This window comes from Microcebus murinus, chromosome 1 (genome assembly GCF_040939455.1).
Source record: "Microcebus murinus isolate Inina chromosome 1, M.murinus_Inina_mat1.0, whole genome shotgun sequence".
Lineage (NCBI taxonomy): Eukaryota > Metazoa > Chordata > Mammalia > Primates > Cheirogaleidae > Microcebus > Microcebus murinus.
In genome coordinates, this window is record NC_134104.1 from 36,594,847 (window position 1) to 36,609,729 (window position 14,883).

Below are 14,883 nucleotides of genomic sequence, written 5' to 3' on the forward strand. Positions count from 1 at the left end.
GTTTTTCAAGTTCTCTCATGCTTAATTGTCTTATTTAAACCACATGACTACCATGTTGTAAAGGTTTTACAAAAACTGTTTAAATGTAGTCATTTCTATTTTGTAAATGAGGAAAATAAGTCTTGAGGGGGTAATATGACCTCTCCCAGTCACACAGCTAATAAATGATAGAATTGGGATACAAAAAAACTTTTATATTAACAACACTGATGTTTATATTTTCTTGTTTACCCAATGTTTCCAAGTTCTCCTATCATTGCAATTTTTCACCATAACTTGGTGAAGTTGGCAAGAATTAGAGAGTTCTTATAAACTGCTAGGAAAGTCCATATTTTAGTCAAATAATTATAAAAAATACCAGTTATACAAGCTCAAAACTGTGTTAGCATATCTGACTACTGTTTAAAAAGTTTCTAAATGGACCTAAATACGTCTAAATATGTCTGCCTAAATGTTATAATTAAATAAATAATTATTCAATTGTTGCATATATTGCTTTTTAGAAACATATTATATTACATTCTTAATTTTGTATAACTTTAAGAAGACTAAGGCTGCAGGTTACCACTAGAAAGAAATATTAGTGCAAATAAAATATCACTGCAATCCTATACAATGGAAAGCCTTAGCAGGCAAATAAAATAAACAGGAAGTTAAAAGAAAATATTCTTCAAGAGTATGAGTTTCTTATTAAATACTATATTTAATATACCACCAAAATTATTAGTGGGATAAACATAATGATCATCTCCTTATTATATAGATATTTTTATATCATCAGCAGTCCTTGAATAGCAGTTTACAGGGCATTTAGATTTTTTATACTTTGTGTTCTGATATCTAGAGAGATGGAAAATCATCTCAATTGATTAATTAAAAGTTAAGGGTAATGTAGTCAGTTTTTTAAAAATATTTTTGAATGTGTAATATTGGGAAATTATTTCCAAAGTTTCATAATTAAAAAATATGTCCATGTGATGTTTTTTTCCATGTGAATTTCTTTTTTGAAGCCCATATGGTCTTTTGCTTCCATTTTATGGCTTCAAAATTTAATCACACATTGACTTTCTGGAAACACACAAGTGGTTATCTTGGAAATGAGACCGAATATATTTGGTTTTGTTTTCGAAACAAGAAGCTGACTCTCAGTAATCTCTACTGCTGTTATTTAGGCTGGGCATAGGCAGCTGTGGTGGTTTGGGCACTCAATCATTTTCAATTAAATGTTCCAATGTCTTGTGAAAGTCCCAAAAGAGCTTACAGAACCATGATTATAGATCCATAGAGGTATTATACTTCCTGAACATTTCCAGGTAAGCAGTTTTCTTGCAACAAAAAGCCAATTATTTTGAGGGATTATGTAAATGTTCAGTGGAACTGTATACAAAAAATGCCTCCATATATTTAAGTCACTGTTGTGGAATGATGCTGTCATATACATTTTAGAAATACAGGATATGTACTTTATGGCTTGTGAGTTTTAAAATCTGTAGTTTTAAAAATATATTATTGATGAGATTATATTTAAACATTTTATCCTTTGTCTAAAGATTTGTAAACATTGTAGGTATGTTTATATAATAACAAAGTCATCAACATGGTACTTTTAGAAAGATTGCAGAAAAAAATCAGTTGACATTAAAAAGAAATATTATAATTTATTATTTATTAAAATATGTTAGTCCATTGCTCAACAAGTGCCATAACATTAGCTTTTTCTCTTTATAATATTTTTTTTCCCACAATACCCTTCTGGTAGTCACCAGATTATTGGATGCCTGTTATACCAACTGTTAAATATTTTGGCCATCACTTCTGCATAAACATATGGAGGAAATAAAATGTGAAAAACAAAATTAATTCAGAATCACTGTAAAGATTTGCTAATATTTAAGTTAATGGTGAGTCTTGAAAATTTTGTATTCCTTAGAAAGCCATTTATTCCAAAAAGCAATTTAAAAGAAATTTTTTGTATTACATGTGCTTCTCAATGTAAACATAACCTCAAACATACAGGAGTCTCTAAACTTCAAAGTTAAAAAAAAATTTAAAGCAAACAATGACCAAAATTATAGAAAATATGAACATTTACAAAAGGCTCTAATTTGAATAGGCAGAATTGCTCAGTGATTGATGAAGACTTTAAACCCAACTCTTGCTAACTCACAGTGCCAGAAATATATGGAATGCTTCAAGGAAAAGAGAAAAAAAGGGAAACATAAAATTTTTAAAAGGCAGGAGATTAGAGCAGCACCAATGGTCATTTGTGGTCAGCAGATGTCATTAAAACGTGAGAAGTGATCAATTTAAGCATCACCACTAGGAACTGCAAGTCCAAGGTTGAAGATAGTGATATGACTAAAAAGAAACAAGAATGAAAATATAATAGCATTGTAGTGTAGGGACAAGAGCACCTATAGGATATGGCATCTCTCACTGAAGGTCACTGATGCAGTATTTTTCAAATTTTAAGTTGCAGCTTATAAATTAGTCATAAAATCAATTTGTATAAATCATTTTTTAAGCTAAAAATAAAATAGAAAATAATAAAATAGAAAAGGAAAGTATAAAGAAGAAAAAGGAGAGTAAAGAAATGTCACAGAACATTAAAAACAACAAGCCTTTATTTCTTGTGTATATGTGTTTATATGTTGTGCAAAGTTGTCAAATATGTTTCTTGATGGTAGGTTACATCTTAAAAGCTTTGAAAATTTTTGTGTTAAACACACCCACTGTGATAAAGTTTGATATTGGAAAAATTAAAGCGGAAAACAATGTCAAATCTTTATAACTTCAGTTTCTCTAAAACAATATTTGTATAAAAGTATGTTCAAACTGAAGAGGTCCTAGCTCCAGAAAAGAAAATTGAGTGCCAGTAAGAATGTTCTGTTTAATAATGCATAAAAATTTGATCCATTGAAAAGGATTTTATCCAAATGATTAAAATATGCCTTAAAATTTTAACTTTTAAATTTCAATTGTCATTGGCCTTTACTTATATGGAGCATTTAATTCTCCAGCTACCAGATAAATGATGTGCACTTTACTATTACTTTCCCAAGACCATTGGTTTTAATATGAAAAAAGAAACAAATCATGGAGCACAAGCAGTTCTATAATGTTAACACAGTATTTAGCATAAGTATTATTAGATCTTATAAGGTTAATGAGCACTCTTTTATAGTGGTGGAAGTCATGGGTCCTAAAATAACTATATTATGAAAAACAGGACCGTATAATTACAACATGTCCTTGAACTGAATGATTTTCAGCCTTCTAATTGGTTAAAATTCTTGTAGATACATTTTATATGGTATCAAATTGTTCTCATGATGTACATAGGTTGATAAAACGGAAGATTCTGGGGCATTAAAACTTCTAAGATCTTGATTAAAAAAAAAAAAAACAGGAAATATTTCCAAAGTTTACCTTAGTCGAAAGAGAATTACTGGAGCTAATGAGTTTCAAATAAGTTGAAAAAAATATTTTCTTAAGAATGATCATTGTTAAACATATTATAGAGATTTCATGCTTAATGTCCATATACACGGGGACTTATTGCTTGGATGGGGGGAATGGATGCTTACTCAAGATTTTTTGATCTTTTAACCGGGAATTAGTATTCTGTATTTACAGAAGAAAAGAAATGTTAAGTATAGATTAGGCATGGATAGTTATTTTTGCTTCAGCAGAAAGTCCTTGAGAGATTAGCGTAAGCATTTGTAACAATCTTAAATATTTTTCTTTCAATGCAAAAATCTGTCAGTCCTTCAGGATCATAGCAATCTCATCTTTTGTAGGGATAATCTTTTATTTGTTGTGCCATAAATTGGTTGGAATTATATAGTTTGTAGTATGACTGCTTTGTTTTTCAAAACTGTTAAAATAATCATCGATGAACACTACCCTGTCAGCAAAACGTGCTCTAGGATTTTACAGGCATTCTAAAAATTCCATTATTTTCAAGTCTTCTAAAGAGCACTTACCTCTTGCATAAGTTATTTCCTGTTTCAACTGCAAGCTTCTAAACTTTGAGGAAAGAAGTGCCTTAGAAAATCAGAATCAAGTAGCATACGCTGAGATTAATCAGAATAGAAGAAGTCCATTTCTTATTTGCTATTTAGGTTTTAAATCTAAAGGGGAGGTTAATATTGATGTTATTGGCCTCTGTGAATCTAACAATCTAACTCTTAATTTAATGACACTCCTCCTACTTGACACTACACTAGTGCCATGTTTGATTTTAGGAATTTACATGAGTAGATAAACTTGGAATCAGAGTTCTAATTTGCAATTTAAGGGAATCTGTAGACTTGAATTTTCCACTTCAGAATGACTTCACTTATTACTGCATTAAAATGTTTTCGACCCTATCAGACAGAAGTACTGGTGGTAATGTTTGAGTAGAGACTTTTATTGTTGAGACTTTCAAAAGGCATCTTTGGGATTCTCAAACTACAAATAGAAAAAGAAATAGTTCATTGTTTTTTATAAAAACAATTGTGCAGAAATGGGAAATGCTGTATCTATGCTGAACAAAGACTAACACATGATAATTGTGAGGATAAAATAAGAAACTGAAGAACACAACCCAAAGACATTAACACAGAAGAGAGTGGGGTCCAATGAGAAGGAAACTGAGAGACCATCTTGTTCTTTCTCTCTCCCACATATACAAAGACACCAAGACATACTTATTAAATTAATCAATACAAGTAACTGCAACAGGCTAAAAACATATACATATATATATATATATATATATATTTAAAAGAAAAGTTGTTTAAGAATTTCCTTCATTTGAGTGATATTTTCATGCTTCTTCCTGTTTCTTTCTCAATTTACACTACTATTCCAGTACTAAATATTTGAATTGTTAGAACAGAGCCAAATTAAAAAATAATGCCATGAGCTATATCAAGGCACAGATTTTTGCCAAAAAAAAAAACAATACTTAAAATATTTTGTTAAAGATTTATGGAAAAAGTTAAAGGAAACATTCAATATTCCGATATACAGTAATAAAATTTACTTTGGCTTTAAAATTGCCTTTGTTATTGATCTTCATGTGCATACTTGCATGATGACTTCAAGAACAGTATTTAATAAAATAAACATCATTTACCCTCTCCTCATTTTTTTTTTAGCTTACTTTGATGATTTGCTAAAGGCACAGAGAAGATAGAACAGTTGGGCTTATTAGAGCTGGGAATTAACCAGATAAGAAAAACGAATAGGGAAAGGGAAAAAAACATATTGACTGCATTGTGAAACTGGTTAAAGAGAGAAGTAAGGTGGGGGAGGGGAGATTAAAGAAAAAAGGGAAATAGTGAGTCCCTTAGGATTGGGGCTTTTGATCATGTATAAGAGAACAGTGAACTGAAAAGAGGAGAGATTATAATTAGAAAAATGAGACTTTAAGGTAATGAAGTAACAGTATTTAGTAACCTTGTTTAGTGTGTGATCATGTCTAAGGTGGAGTTAAAATAATTATTGGACATGAGGGGATGAGGGATCTGAGAAGTTAAGGTATTAAATGAGTTTTAAAGACAATTAATTTTGTAAGAGATAATTTCTTGCTCCTGTGACATTTTTGTCTTTTGACTTTTCTTAAAATTCTTGGACTTCATTGTCTTTCTTTATTATTTTCTAAGGAAAAATATTCTAAGATATTCAGTAATCTGCCCTTTTGTTTTCTCTCTTGAGCTTGAACACATGCTTGACTCCATTCTCTCTAAAAAACAATTTGAGTCTTGCCCTCTGCTTGATTTCTACTTTTTCATTTCTTTATTGCTGGATTGATATGCATTTCTTGTTTTTCTCCTAACACTTAAATTCAGCATGTCCCAAACTAAAATCATAAATTTTCTCTTTCAGCTATATCTCAATCTTTTTTCTGTGGTTTTTTTTGTTGTTGTTGTTGTTGTTGTTGGATTGGATTGTTGGTTTTTGCATTGTTATTTTTCTTCTTAGGGCTAAGGTCATTCCTATTATACAAATTAGAGATTCTAAAGAGAGTTTTTCCTTTTTCTTCTTTAACTCCACACATTTTGGGGCTCCAAAAAAGTTTTTTCCAAGCCTTTTTTATGGTCTATGATGTGCTTTCCTGAATTATTACTCCGACTTCATGTAGGACCTTGTTGTCTGTTTTCAGAATTGTGCATGTGATTTCTTTATTGGATTTTTTTCCCAGGTATTTCACATTAATATTCTTAAAGGAAACTCTTATCAGGAATACTCACTTCTCAAAAGCTATAAGAAAATAATTTTATTTTTAAAGAAAGTCTATATTTTTTAGCCTGGCACTGAAGATTCTGTATTACTTATATTAAATGTACAGACTTTTCTGCTACATACATACCCTGAACTCTCCTATTTCTTTGCATTGGTTCAGCTTCTCTTTATGCCCAGAATATCCCCTGGGCATTAATTTTCATTTTTTCTTCCATATTAATAATACCATCAATATTCTGGCCGAATACTAACATAATACTTTTTCACGTTTAGTTCTCTGTCCTATAGATTTGTCTTGGATTATGCCAGTTAGGAGCATTTTGTACCTCCTATTCCTTTATACACAATTTAGATCTTGGGTTTTGCTTCTGTTATTCCCAGTTCGGTTATCAAATTAGTTGCTTTTAACTGTATCTTTTCTTAATTTGTTATTTTTTGCCAGTAGCAATTTTACTTATTAACCCTGTTCTGTTTTCCTGACATTCACTAGATTTAATCTATTCAACACTGTGGCCTCTGGAGGGCACATGTCCTAACCTGGGCTCTGGCTCCTATTGAATCGATGTCTTCCTTTTCTACTGGTCAAAATCCTACTGCAATTAAAGGCAATAATCAAGAGCTATATCTTTCATAAAGCCTGTTATAATGCCCCTAATATAGCTGATGAATCTTTACGATGTTTCAGAACACACTTATACATGCCATTTACCATGGCCTGCCAAATATTATGGTTGATGACATATATCTTATATAAACTACTAAAATATAATATCACAGAACAGATATTTTATTTTCCTTATACCTTTCATAATCACTGGTTCAAAAACTTGCACAGATTTATTTATATATAATTCTTTGATAATTACATAAATGTATCAAATACCTAGTCAAGAACATATAGGCACATTTTAACTAACAAAAAAGAAAGTTTATTGATCTTTTTTATCTGTCCTAAGATGTGAGTATAAGAATAGAACATTTTCTGCTAATTAAACCTATCGAGACTCATTGAAGACTACTCTACTATAAATGTTTCTGAAGTTTTAGGTTCCCTTGAGCATATATCTATAAGGACTATCAGACATAAATCTTTCATTGATTATGTCTCAAAAGGACCCTAATTGAGTGAATGATCCCAAATACATTGTAAGGATTAGAAGGACTGTTGCTGTGGCATGCCCTCACAGAATAAATCTAATTAAGTTGGCTGATACTAAAATTTATTAGATGTTTTAAGAATTACTTTCATAAAACATATGAAATCAATATCAAGAATAAAAGGAAAACAAATTTTGTTACAATTAAATTACACAGCAATCAAATCTGGGAATAAAACCACAGCTTGATGTATAATCCAAGGACCTATAACAATATTTATATGACTTTGCATATATGTAGAATGTTATATATAGACTGTTCAAAAACATCTCATTTGATCTTCAATAACAAAAACACTATATATTTTTAAAATTTGAATTAATCAGTGCAATAAATAGTCTTTCTTCTTGCGTAACAACTATATCCTTAGCTTCCAACAAGTCATTAAAAATTTTATTTCAAATCAGTTTCACAGTTTTAAGAATACCTCTCTATTCTTTGAGTTTGCTTTGTATTTATATTTCAAAATTTTATTTTTTTATGTTTTTCTGGTTCTCAACAGCAATCACCCACAATAAAAACTCCAGGATTCTCTCCTATTCCTTGAGAAGCTGCCACAAATAACCAAACAACTACATAAGGTCTCCTAAGGACAAACCACCAAAAGCCACTGGGGCTGGCTGATCAGAAAAGCAGTGGGTACACTGGAAGTTCAGGAATATGCAAGCGAAGCATGGTTCACTTAAAATCCTACTACATATCACACAATATCTGAAGTTGAAATGACCCCAAGCTCCCAGTGTGAGTTGATAACTCTTGCTTTTTGATACCTGGAATGGAATCTGACCAGGCCTGTATCAGTCACCTGAGGCCATGGACTCCAACAGCCTGAAATGTTAAAAACTACCAAGCAACCTCAGCTTCTAATCTTTCGCTTCTGCTCTTTTATTTACCTTCTTCCTTGATTATTTAGCATGTTTTGGGCTTTGGTTTAAAAATGCAGGAAATGCCTAGGCTAGAGTTCCCTCATATCCTTCTTCCCTGAACTCAATAAACTTAAAATTTTCTACTTTAGCCCCAATTTAAAATCCATTTGTCAATTAATTTACATTTAATTTCTGTCCCTCTATTTCTCTAATAATATAACATAAGAACTCAGAGTTTTATGCACAGACTCTTCAGTATAATTTGTTGATTTAAAAGTCTTTGCTTAAAGCAGAAAAAGATCAAGATGTTTATGTAACTCACACCACCTTCTTTAATTTTCCAGTGAAAATATCACAGGAAATAAAATGATTAGGTTTTTTTTAAAATCTCCCTGGTATTAAAACTTCAATCACATTTACCACCTACCTGTGGGATTTTTAAACTAAAATAAAGCCAGTAGGCATCTTCATATAGTTACATGGTACCTAAGGCACATAGTCACTAACTATAAATTCCTGCTTTGTCTTAAATTAAAGGAAATATAAGATACAAATATTTCTAAATTTCATTTTTTTTCTTTGAGCCAGAACAGGATGTTTACTTGAATGCTATTACAGTGACTTTTTTTTTCTTCCATCTAGGAAAATGAGATTAATTTTTATAAGGTAAATTTTAGTGTTAGAGCCCAACATATACTGTTCTTATGAAGGGAAAGACAGTACAGGATCCAAAGGAGATATCATCATTTGAGAAAAGAGAGGCACTGAAGAGTGTTTCAAATTCTGTATAGTGTTTTACTCCTGTTTACTTCTACAAGAATACCAGGAAAATTCTTTTCCTAAGAGACCTACATTAACTACCTCACTTTTCCGTAACTGAACTGCCTATTCTGTATTCTTCTCCAGCATAAGTTTGAAAGAGATTATGAGAGCTAAGAAGGCAAAGAAAGGTTCTCTTTCCATCAATACCTAAGTGAATGATCCCATAAAACATTGAAAAGTTTAGAGGGACCCCATAAACATTGAAAAGTGAATGATCCCATAAACATTGAAAAGTTTAGAGGGGCCGTTGCTGTGGCATACCCTCACAGAATAAATTCCCCAAAGACAAACTAAAGTGTTTCAGTGACAAATTAGTAATTGAGTTTGTATCTGGGTCAAGATATTAAATAAACTGGTGATCCTAGAGAGTTGTGGCAATTCCTTTCAACATTAATTTATAAATAAGGAGTTGTAAAAACACACTGGAGAACCTCTCATTAGATACATACAAAATAAAACAATGAGTTAACCACCATTTAAAAAAAATCTGTTAAGATTAAAAACAACTTCATCAATACCTTAGCTTATATGAAAATAAAAGCATAAGCATATTTGGTTTTTCTTTATTTTTATTTTCTTTTTGTTTTCTATTGCTCTAGGAAGAGACTTTTGCAAACATGTCTTTAGGTGCACAGGAAAATAAACATCTTTATAGTCCTATAGATTTGTTATACAGAAACAAAATCAAATTTCATCTCATACAAAAGATTTGCAACTTCTAATTATTTGTGCTATTAAATGGGGAATTTTCTGGATTGACTCATTAATGTTCTCACTGTAGGGTTTCACAATGTTATCATCTCACCTCTGAAACTGTTTTCACTGTCCTGTTATTCCTGGAGTCTAGATCTTACTCTTTTTCATCCTATCACATAGAAACTGTAGACTGGAGTCACTTTTAAAATGATCTTTGGATGTCTGAACAGCAGGGTAGATTGTTATTCATTTGCAGCAAGAAACTCGATAATTTCTGGGTTCCAATTAGAGAAAGCCTAGGGGCCCTCTTTATTAAGATGAAACACAAATTGTATCAAGACTTGCTAAACCACTTAATATTTTTATGGTGATATTAAGAAGCTTGAACATTTTAAATACTAATTGGGAATATGTATAGGCTATTTTTAATCTATGCATAAACTCTAACCTCCGTTTCATTAAAATTGCATCTTAGATACTAACTCTTTTGCTACTTTGAAGAATTACTACACAGAGTAGGAACAAGAATCCTAGAAGGATTCAGTTCTGTGTCAGCAGAGACTTATAACACTACATCCTCCTGTTAATCAATTTTGCAGGTGTTTTTTTCATTATTTTCTACAGGGAAGTTTTCTTTTTTTTTGAAAAAATGTTTTTAAATACAAACTGGCAATTTGAATAATTTATCTAGTCTTCTTATTTCTATATCAACAATTTAAAATACATATCTGAATTTAATTACATATTCACAGAGCCATATGCTTTAAGATGTGACTAAAAGTTTATGAATACAAGTAGGGAAAAATCATGACAGTTTAGATTTGAGGGGATAATTTTGAGTGTATGGAAATGTATAGGTGCATGCATATAATTATATCTGTATGTTTAAAAATCCCCAATTATACACCAAGAAAACATTGTTTCTTAATATGCTAAATTTCCCTTGAGTAGTAGCATAAAGATGAATGTTCTAAAATTCAAATTCACTTTAATATAAATATTATGCTAATATTGGCCTTATTTGATTTTGTAAAAGGACAAAACTTTTACTATTTCAGTTATGCTACAAGCTATAGTTTTATTTTACCTTTTCTTTTTTTTTTTTTGCCTCTTGAAGGGATGCTAAGGATATACATGGTACAAGATTATCCAGGCTGTTTTAATATAAGAATTAATAAATTCAAACAATGGTTAGTAAATATAGGATATATGCAGCGAGTTAAGTATTAATGGTCTGGCTTTTATTAAAGAGACTAAGAGAGTTGTCTATATGATTGAATGATATAAATTATTATATTTTACCAATATATTTTGTATAATTAGTTTCTTAATTTGTTATCATATAGCACTCTTTCAGAAATTTTATAGGTACAGTTCTGATGACATTTCCCTCCATTTGATTTCTCTCTCTGAAGACATAAGGAAAACCAAACAATTTACTTCTCTCTACTCACACACTTACTACAATATGTCATCTCTGATCACATAAATGTATGTGGGGATTTTTTCCCCACCAACAATTAGTTCTCCATGGGACACCAGCTGAATGTCCCGCACTTTAATTCAATGCTAACACTATGGAGATAGTATCAGATCCCACAGGTTGAGAGGAGGTCAGTCCCACAAGACTACCCCCCCCACATCAGATGCCACTCACAAGTTGTAGGTTGTCACCTATAATTCTGACTACAAACCAGAAGTGACTGTGACTCCCTCCTTGGGTTTGATTAATTTGCTGGGATGTCTCACAAAACACGTGGAAACTGATTTATGTTTGTACATTTATTATAAAGGATATTACAAAGGATACTCATGAAGAGCCAATGAAGAGTTGGATAGAAAAACGTATGTATAGGAAGAGATGCAGAGCTGCCATACCTTCTCCTGGTGTACCTCCATCCAGTTATTCACCAACAGCTTCTCATTAGAATACCTCATTGGAGCATCTCATTAGAACAGAAGATGTTGCTGTCACTCAGGAAATTTCAAGGGACTTAAAACCTCTGTGTCAGACATTCCTGTCACTCAGGAAATCACAGTCATGCACCATATGACAATATTTTGGTCAATGATGGCCCACATATAGGATAGGCTATTCCATAGGCTATACCATATGGCCTAGGCGCTTAATAGGCTATGCCATCTAGATTTGTCTAAGTACACTTTGTGATGTACACATAATTACCTAACAATGCATTTCTCAGAATGTATCCCTATAGTTAAGTAACATGTGACTGTATAATTGTTCTAGGAGCTCTGTGTAAGAAAATAGGGTCAAAGACCACATAAGAGCAAAAAAATTCTCCTAGCACCTCTATCTATAAAGATATCAGGAGCTCTATGTCAAGAAATGAAGGCAGAAACAAAAGATATATCTCTTAATATTTCACAATATCATACTCTCCAAGTGTTTTTAATACTTAAACACTTGATGAAAAATTCCTTCGTCACAGTGCCAATATGCTTCTTTTGATATTCTTTCCAATATATATTAATTTTTCATAATTTTTGTCTTTTACAGAATTTTGTGAGAAAAATATGTGTTCTTCCTCTTAAAAATGATGCCATAACCATAGACATTACTTATCTAGACCTAAGTTTTAGTTATATTCATAATAATAAAACATAAATTCAGCATATCTATCAAATTGAACAAATAATTAAAGCTTTTGAGAAAATAATTCTGTGTAATAAAATCATGCTTCAATTAGAAAATTTGTATGTAGAAGTCTAAGACAGTATTCATCATGTTAGAAAGCAGGAGGTAAGGGACAAAGCATCAACTATGGAGTCAGCCCAGGGTTTTAGTCTTTTCTGATCTATATTTTTATATATAGTAAATTAACACATTGACTGCCATGTTAGAAAAAAAATTTTTTTATCTTGGGGCCATGGTGTTTTATTATTAAAATAGAATCAAAAGTTTGAAACAATCCTTTCTAATTTAATGAAAATTTTAATGAAAAATGAAATTTATTGACTTCTAGTGATTTAATCCACCTCTTTAGAGTTAGTTTGTCAATACTAATTGTAACCTTATTGTTATCATATCAAATAAGATTTTTGCGAACCAACTTCACCCCCATCTTGCTTCATGAGGCCCTGAGCTCAAAACTAGCATGAGTTAAATGCAACTCACATGGCCGTTAATGTGTTAAAAAATAATATTCATCAAAATGTTCTTTTGAGGATTATAGAAAATATATGTAAAGCACCTAAGATAACTAGTATTATCAGAATGTGTTTATAGTTATTAACAACCATTCCTATCATTAATAATTATCAAAGATTGAAATTTTTGAAGAGAAGAACTTATGCTTCATTTATCTTTTCTTTCCTGAAAGCATATTTTGAGGTGGAGATGTCTTTTCAAGACTTTTATTAAAGGAACACTCTAAAGAAAGCCCATTAAGGGTTAGAGAGAAACAGGTGAGATAAAAGGGAGAAGCTTTAGGTGGTTTCAGGCAAAGCTGTGCCACAGGATGGCTCCAAGTGCAAAGACATAATTCCAGGTATCTCTGGCACAATCTTGCTCCAGTATCCCAAGGATTGTTCTACAATATGAGGTGTGAGCCATTAGTAGCAGGGTTTGGGCCACAGGACCTGGTTAGGGCACCAGCAGTGACTGCTACAAGGACTCAACAAATTATTAATAGTTCCTTAATACATATCTACTTAATTAAGTCAAATAAAATTAAATTATATTGTCATACCTCTAACTCTTTTGTGTGAGTGCATAATGGTTCTTGTGGTATCTTACAGAAGTTAGCCTATGGTTATGCACAAAATAGGTATTAAATATTAATATTTTAAGTTGCTCGATTTACTTAATTTTCAACTATGTAACATTTGTTGTTTTCTTGTTTATATGCATGCTTGAATCCAATAGGCCAGAACCTGTTTTGTGGACAAAGGATGGCGGAGAATTACCAGATCCTGACCGAATGGTTGTGAGTGGTAGGGAGTTAAACATTCTTTTCCTGAACAAAACGGATAACGGTACATATCGATGTGAAGCGACAAACACCATTGGCCAAAGCAGTGCAGAGTATGTTCTCATTGTACATGGTAAGTACCTTTTTGAAAACATTATATGTAAAAGGATGAACAGCCTGTTTATATAACATTATATGTAAAAAGATGAAAAATTATTTAAATGTATCAAAATCTTTAGGACAATAAACAAAATTAAACAGGTTTTCTTTTTCTTTCAGAAGGACTTCTCATAAGTATCTCCAAGATTTAAAATTAATATGTGCCAGTCAGACTGATAAAATAAAATTACAACATGCACTAAAAATAAAAATTATTTTCATGAAAAATATTTTATATTTTCTCTATTATAAATGATTTTATTAGATTTTAGTAGTGACCAGTAAATTATATTAATGATTATCTTTCAATTTTACAAATAAATGCTTTAATTATAATATAGAATCATAAAAATTATATTTCTCTGAAGCTAATTTTGATTATATTATCATAAAAATATATTTTATAATTGCTATAACTGAGCTCAGAAAGAATGATAGTTTGTCATTGAGATTTAACAGAGGTAGACAGTATTAATAATAACTGCATTAATTTCTTGTGAATTACAATTTAAAATTTCTACAGACTTTTTTTTTGCACTGTACTCAGCTTACAATTTGAGTAAATATAATAAAATGGCAGAAAGAAATACCAGCAATTAAGGGTGAATAGAATCTCTGTTTTTCCTAAACTCCAAAAGCCACAATGGGTTGTTTATAAGGTAGCTTTAACATATTGTCCAATGGCGATGATCTTTCATGAGATTTATGTATTCTGCAACAAATCAAAAATTTCTTTACTGTAGTACTTTTCAGAGTTTATTTTATATGCCTGGGTGCATTGTGAATATCCAAGAGTAAGAACCATAGAGAACGTAACAATTTCCTCATCTATTTCACCAAGAAAAACTTTTCTGAGACTAGTATTCTATATAATATTATAGTATACTAAATGAGTATTGTAGAAAACACAATGCTATATTTAATAAATCCATTGGAGCTTTGGAAGCATGGAGAGAGCATGTTTATTTGATATTTTCCCCATGAATTCAATCATAGAATACTATAAGAAGCAT

General features: G+C 31.1%; 1 protein-coding gene across 4 annotated transcripts in view; it reads left to right on the forward strand.

Moving 5' to 3' along the window:
- The window catches only part of CADM2 (cell adhesion molecule 2), a 1,045,662-nt gene that overhangs the window by 941,742 nt on the left and 89,037 nt on the right, over nucleotides 1-14,883 (forward strand). For all 4 annotated transcript variants that reach the window (XM_076000911.1, XM_012740910.2, XM_076000907.1 and 1 more), the window contains one exon: nucleotides 13,666-13,844. In XM_076000911.1, the coding sequence (XP_075857026.1) occupies nucleotides 13,666-13,844 (179 nt within the window). The remainder of the gene's footprint in view (nucleotides 1-13,665; nucleotides 13,845-14,883) is intronic.